The sequence below is a fragment of the Salmo salar genome, chromosome 06 (genome assembly GCF_965601325.2).
Source record: "Salmo salar chromosome 06, fSalSal1, whole genome shotgun sequence".
Classification (NCBI taxonomy): domain Eukaryota; kingdom Metazoa; phylum Chordata; class Actinopteri; order Salmoniformes; family Salmonidae; genus Salmo; species Salmo salar.
Genome location: NC_138296.1, coordinates 807,501 through 815,000, shown reverse-complemented (window position 1 = coordinate 815,000; position 7,500 = coordinate 807,501). Strand labels below are relative to the sequence as shown.

The following is a 7,500-nucleotide window of genomic DNA, read 5'->3' as shown; positions in this document are numbered from 1 at the left end:
AGTGATGAGGTTATTCATGCTAGGCTGGTTATATACCTGGCACTGAGTGATGAGGTTATCCATGCTAGGCTATAGCTGGGTATTTACCTGGCTCTGAGTGATGAGGTTATCCATGCTAGGCTATAGCTGGGTATATACCTGGCTCTGAGTGATGAGGTTATCCATGCTAGGCTATAGCTGGGTATTTACCTGGCTCTGAGTGATGAGGTTATCCATGCTAGGCTACAGCTGGGTATATACCTGGCTCTGAGTGATGAGGTTAGCCATGCTAGGCTGGGTATATACCTGGCTCTGAGTGATGAGTTTACCCATGCTAGGGTATAGCTGGGTATATACCTGGCTCTGAGTGATGAGGTTACCCATGCTAGGCTATAGCTGGGTATATACCTGGCTCTGAGTGATGAGGTTATCCATGCTAGGCTATAGCTGGGTATATACCTGGCTCTGAGTGATGAGGTTATCCATGCTAGGCTACAGCTGGGTATATACCTGGCTCTGAGTGATGAGGTTATCCATGCTAGGCTGGGTATATACCTGGCTCTGAGTGATGAGGTTATCCATGCTAGGCTATAGCTGGGTATTTACCTGGCTCTGAGTGATGAGTTTATCCATGCTAGGCTACAGCTGGGTATATACCTGGCTCTGAGTGATGAGGTTAGCCATGCTAGGCTGGGTATATTCCTGGCTCTGAGTGATGAGTTTACCCATGCTAGGCTATAGCTGGGTATATACCTGGCTCTGAGTGATGAGGTTACCCATGCTAGGCTATAGCTGGGTATATACCTGGCTCTGAGTGATGAGGTTATCCATGCTAGGCTATAGCTGGGTATATACCTGGCTCTGAGTGATGAGGTTATCCATGCTAGGCTACAGCTGGGTATATACCTGGCTCTGAGTGATGAGGTTATCCATGCTAGGCTATAGCTGGGTATATACCTGGCTCTGAGTGATGAGGTTATCCATGCTAGGCTGGGTATATACCTGGCTCTGAGTGATGAGGTTATCCATGCTAGGCTATAGCTGGGTATATACCTGGCTCTGAGTGATGAGGTTACCCATGCTAGGCTATAGCTGGGTATATACCTGGCTCTGAGTGATGAGGTTACCCATGCTAGGCTGGGTATATACCTGGCTCTGAGTGATGAGGTTATCCATGCTAGGCTGGGTATATACCTGGCTCTGAGTGATGAGGTTATCCATGCTAGGCTATAGCTGGGTATATACCTGGCTCTGAGTGATGAGGTCATCCATGCTAGGCTATAGCTGGGTATATACCTGGCTCTGAGTGATGAGGGTATCCATGCTAGGCTGGGTATATACCTGGCTCTGAGTGATGAGGTTAACCATGCTAGGCTATAGCTGGGTATATACCTGGCTCTGAGTGATGAGGTTATCCATGCTAGGCTGGGTATATACCTGGCTCTGAGTGATGAGGTTACCCATGCTAGGCTATAGCTGGGTATATACCTGGCTCTGAGTGATGAGGTTACCCATGCGAGGCTGTAGCTGGGTATATACCTGGCTCTGAGTGATGAGGTTAACCATGCTAGGCTGGGTATATACCTGGCTCTGAGTGATGAGGTTATCCATGCGAGGCTATAGCTGGGTATTTACCTGGCTCTGAGTGATGAGGTTATCCATGCTAGGCTATAGCTGGGTATATACCTGGCTCTGAGTGATGAGGTTATCCATGCTAGGCTGGGTATATACCTGGCTCTGAGTGATGAGGTTATCCATGCTAGGCTGGGTATATACCTGGCTCTGAGTGATGAGGTTACCCATGCGAGGCTGTAGCTGGGTATATACCTGGCTCTGAGTGATGAGGTTAACCATGCTAGGCTGGGTATATACCTGGCTCTGAGTGATGAGGTTATCCATGCGAGGCTATAGCTGGGTATTTACCTGGCTCTGAGTGATGAGGTTATCCATGCGAGGCTATAGCTGGGTATATACCTGGCTCTGAGTGATGAGGTTATCCATGCTAGGCTATAGCTGGGTATATACCTGTCTCTGAGTGATGAGGTTATCCATGCTAGGCTGGGTATATACCTGGCTCTGAGTGATGAGGTTATCCATGCTAGGATGGGTATATACCTGGCTCTGAGTGATGAGGTTACCCAAGCTAGGCTATAGCTGGGTATATACCTGGCTCTGAGTGATGAGGTTATCCATGCTAGGCTATAGCTGGGTATATACCTGGCTCTGAGTGATGAGGTTATCCATGCTAGGCTATAGCTGGGTATATACCTGGCTCTGAGTGATGAGGTTACCCATGCTAGGCTGGGTATATACCTGGCTCTGAGTGATGAGGTTATCCATGCTAGGCTATAGCTGGGTATATACCTGGCTCTGAGTGATGAGGTTATCCATGCTAGGCTATAGCTGGGTATATACCTGGCTCTGAGTGATGAGGTTATCCATGCTAGGCTATAGCTGGGTATATACCTGGCTCTGAGTGATGAGGTTATCCATGCTAGGCTATAGCTGGGTATATACCTGGCTCTGAGTGATGAGGTTACCCATGCTAGGCTATAGCAGGGTATATACCTGGCTCTGAGTGATGAGGTTCCCCATTCTGGGCTGGGTATATACCTGACTCTGAGTGATGAGGTTACCCATGCTAGGCTGGGTATATACCTGGCTCTGAGTGATGAGGTTACCCATGCTAGGCTATAGCTGGGTATATACCTGGCTCTGAGTGATGAGGTTACCCATGCTAGGCTGGATATTTACCTGGCACTGAGTGATGAGGTTACCCATGCTAGGCTGGGTATATACCTGGCTCTGAGTGATGAGGTTATCCATGCTAGGCTATAGCTGGGTATATACCTGGCTCTGAGTGATGAGAATATCCATGCTAGGCTATAGCTGGGTATATACCTGGCTCTGAGTGATGAGGTTATCCATGCTAGGCTATAGCTGGGTATATACCTGGCTCTGAGTGATGAGAATATCCATGCTAGGCTATAGCTGGGTATATACCTGGCTCTGAGTGATGAGGTTATCCATGCTAGGCTATAGCTGGGTATATACCTGGCTCTGAGTGATGAGGTTATCCATGCAAGGCTATAGTTGGGTATATAACTGGCTCTGAGTGATGAGGTTATCCATGCTAGGCTATAGCTGGGTATATACCTGGCTCTGAGTGATGAGGTTATCCATGCTAGGCTATAGCTGGGTAGATACCTGGCTCTGAGTGATGAGGTTATCCATGCTAGGCTATAGCTGCGTGTGTACAGTCCTACCTGGAAGATAGCTATCCATGCTAGGCTATAGCTGTGTGTGTACAGTCCTACCTGGAAGATGGCTATCCATGCTAGGCTATAGCTGTGTGTGTACAGTCCTATCTGGAAGATAGCTATCCATGCTAGGCTATAGCTGTGTGTGTACAGTCCTACCTGGAAGATGGCTATCCATGCTAGGCTATAGCTGTGTGTGTACAGTCCTACCTGGAAGATGGCTATCCATGCTAGGCTATAGCTCCGTGTGTGTACAGTCCTATCTGGAAGATGGCTATCCATGCTAGGCTATAGCTGTGTGTGTACAGTCCTACCTGGAAGATGGCTATCCATGCTAGGCTATAGCTGTGTGTGTACAGTCCTACCTGGAAGATGGCTATCCATGCTAGGCTATAGCTGTGTGTGTACAGTCCTACCTGGAAGATAGCTATCCATGCTAGGCTATAGCTGTGTGTGTACAGTCCTACCTGGAAGATAGCTATCCATGCTAGGCTATAGCTGTGTGTGTACAGTCCTATCTGGAAGATGGCTATCCATGCTAGGCTATAGCTGTGTGTGTACAGTCCTATCTGGAAGATAGCTATCCATGCTAGGCTATAGCTGTGTGTGTACAGTCCTACCTGGAAGATGGCTATCCATGCTAGGCTATAGCTGTGTGTGTACAGTCCTACCTGGAAGATAGCTATCCATGCTAGGCTATAGCTGTGTGTGTACAGTCCTACCTGGAAGATAGCTATCCATGCTAGGCTATAGCTGCGTGTGTACAGTCCTACCTGGAAGATAGCTATCCATGCTAGGCTATAGCTGTGTGTGTACAGTCCTACCTGGAAGATGGCTATCCAGGCGTAGGCTATGTTGTCAAAGTTCACCGCTCCTTTGTGAGGGTTGACGTTGCCGGGCCGACAGACGTTATAGTACTGGTTCCAGTTCACACAGCCGTCTCTGGCCCCGCCCTCCCCGCCGAGAGAGGGCGCGGGCAGTGAGCACTCAGCCCCTCCCTCGCTGTAGGGCGGGACGTCATGGCAACGCAACATTCCGTTCTCCCGAATTGCTGAGCAGATGAAGGGGTCCTCCTCTCCCTCCTCCGGCTGGTAGTACACACTTAACGACAGGTTATAGAGCCTACATAGGAAGACAGAGGTTATAGAGACTACATAGACATACATTCATACATACATACATACATACAGAGGTTATAGAGCCTATATTGGAAGACAGGTTATATAGACTACATAGAAAGATAGAGGTTATAGAGACTACATAGACATGCATACATACATACATACATACATACATACATACATACATACATACATACATACATACATACATACATACATACATACATCCCGAGGTTATAGAGCCTATATTGGAAGACAGCTTATATAGACTACATAGAAAGATAGATGTTAAAGAGCCTGCATAGGGAAACATGCAAAGGTTATTCGAAGCTACACAGGAAGACAAAGGTTATAGGGCCTACATAGGAAAACAGATGTTATAGAGCCTATATAGGAAGACAGAGGTTATAGAGCCTATATAAGGAGACAGAGGTTATAGAGCCTATATAGGAAGACAGAGGTTATAGAGCCTATATAGGGAGACAGAGGTTATAGAGCCTATATAGGAAGACAGAGGTTATAGAGCCTATATAGGAAGACAGAGGTTATAGAGCCTATATAGGGAGACAGAGGTTATAGAGCCTATATAGGGGGACAGAGGTTATAGAGCCTATATAGGAAGACAGAGGTTATAGAGCCTATATAGGGAGACAGAGGTTATAGAGCCTATATAGGGAGACAGAGGTTATAGAGCCTATATAGGAAGACAGAGGTTATAGAGCCTACATAGGAAGACAGAGGTTATAGAGCCTATATAGGGAGACAGAGGTTATAGAGCCTATATAGGAAGACAGAGGTTATAGAGCCTACATAGGAAGACAGGTTATAGAGCCTATATAGGAAGACAGAGGTTATAGAGCCTATATAGGGAGACAGAGGTTATAGAGCCTATATAGGGGGACAGAGGTTATAGAGCCTATATAGGAAGACAGAGGTTATAGAGCCTATATAGGGAGACAGAGGTTATAGAGCCTATATAGGGAGACAGAGGTTATAGAGCCTATATAGGAAGACAGAGGTTATAGAGCCTACATAGGAAGACAGAGGTTATAGAGCCTATATAGGGAGACAGAGGTTATAGAGCCTATATAGGAAGACAGAGGTTATAGAGCCTACATAGGAAGACAGGTTATAGAGCTTATATAGGAAGACATAGGTTATAGAGCCTACATAGGAAGACAGGTTATAGAGCCTATATAGGAAGACAGAGGATATAGAGCCTATATAGGAAGACAGAGGTTATAGAGCCTACATAGGAAGACAGAGGTTATAGAGCCTATATAGGGAGACAGAGGTTATAGAGCCTATATAGGAAGACAGAGGTTATAGAGCCTACATAGGAAGACAGGTTATAGAGCCTATATAGAAAGACAGAGGTTATAGAGCCTATATAGGGAGACAGAGGTTATAGAGCCTATATAGGGGGACAGAGGTTATAGAGCCTATATAGGAAGACAGAGGTTATAGAGCCTATATAGGGAGACAGAGGTTATAGAGCCTATATAGGGAGACAGAGGTTATAGAGCCTATATAGGAAGACAGAGGTTATAGAGCCTACATAGGAAGACAGAGGTTATAGAGCCTATATAGGGAGACAGAGGTTATAGAGCCTATATAGGAAGACAGAGGTTATAGAGCCTACATAGGAAGACAGGTTATAGAGCCTATATAGGAAGACATAGGTTATAGAGCTTATATAGGGAGACAAAGATTGTGTTGAGTCGGTCAGTGGCTTACGAGTGACATTAGCAAGCGAATGCCAGGACTAAACACACACACACACACACACACACACACACACACACACCACACACACACACACAACACACACACACACACACACACACACACACACACACACACACAGTGCTTAATTTGTAAATCGGGAGGTGAAAAAAAGAAAATTCTAATTTTATAATAAAGCATTCATATCCTCACATTAGCGTAGCGGCATAGAGCAGTATATCAAATCAAATCAAATCGTATAGTAGAGGCACCTACACAAGGTGCACACATGAGGAACGTTTTCAGTAGCCTAGGGTTCGGGTAACATTTTCAGTAGCCTAGGGTTCGGGAAACATTTTCAGTAGCCTAGGGTCCAGGGAACATTTTCAGTAGCCTAGGGTCCAGGGAACATTTTCAGTAGCCTTGGGTTCGGGGAACATTTTCAGAAGCCTAGGGTTCGGGGGAACATTTTCATTAGCCTAGGGTCCAGGGGAACATTTTCAGTAGCCTAGGGTCCAGGGAACATTTTCAGTACCCTAGGGTCTGGGGACATTTTCAGTAGTCTAGGGTCCGGGGAACATTTTCAGTAGCCTAGGGTCCGGGGAACATTTTCAGTAGCCTAGGGTCCGGGGAACATTTTCAGTAGTCTAGGGTCCTGGGAACATTTTCAGTATCCTAGGGTTCGGGGAACATTTTCAGTAGTCTAGGGAACGGGGAACATTTTCAGTAGTCTAGGGTCCAGGGGGACATTTTCAGTAGTCTAGGGTCCAGGGGGACATTTTCAGTAGTCTAGGGTCCAGGGGGACATTTTCAGTAGTCTAGGGTCCGGGGGACATTTTCAGTAGTCTAGTGTCCAGGGGGACATTTTCAGTAGTCTAGGGTCCAGGGGGACATTTTCAGTAGATACAGCATAGATTCATAGAGAAGAGAATCTCGTTCTAGTATGACGCGTTTCTACACTTCTAACCTACCGTCGCGCATCGGTCTCAAATATAGATTATAAAATGTTACGTAAGAACCTGGTCCGGTCTCAACCCAAATCAACTCGTAGAATATTAAACCGCGGACTGAAAATCAGCTTTTTCACATTACGGTTTTCTTTAGGGGCAGGAGAGGTAATGAAGAGACAACTTTTAATTATTATTATTATTTTTGATTGCAAAGAAGTGGAAATTATTTTTCATGTCACGAGAGGTTCTGGATCCAATCAAATAGATTCCGGAAACAAAACGGTTCAAAATGGAGAGGTGACGGGATCAAATTAAGCACTGCACACACACACGCTAACACACACACACACACACACACACACACACACACACACACACACACACACACACACACACACACACACACACACACACACACACACACACACACCATACACACACACACACACACACACACACACACAC

General features: G+C 46.0%; 1 protein-coding gene across 1 annotated transcript in view; it reads right to left on the bottom strand.

Annotated features, from left to right (window-relative positions):
- Positions 1-7,500, bottom strand: part of LOC106591548 (voltage-dependent T-type calcium channel subunit alpha-1H) — a 125,718-nt gene that overhangs the window by 109,686 nt on the left and 8,532 nt on the right. The window contains exon 5 of the mRNA XM_082976101.1: positions 4,064-4,361. Coding sequence (XP_082832227.1) covers positions 4,064-4,361 — 298 coding nt within the window. The remainder of the gene's footprint in view (positions 1-4,063; positions 4,362-7,500) is intronic.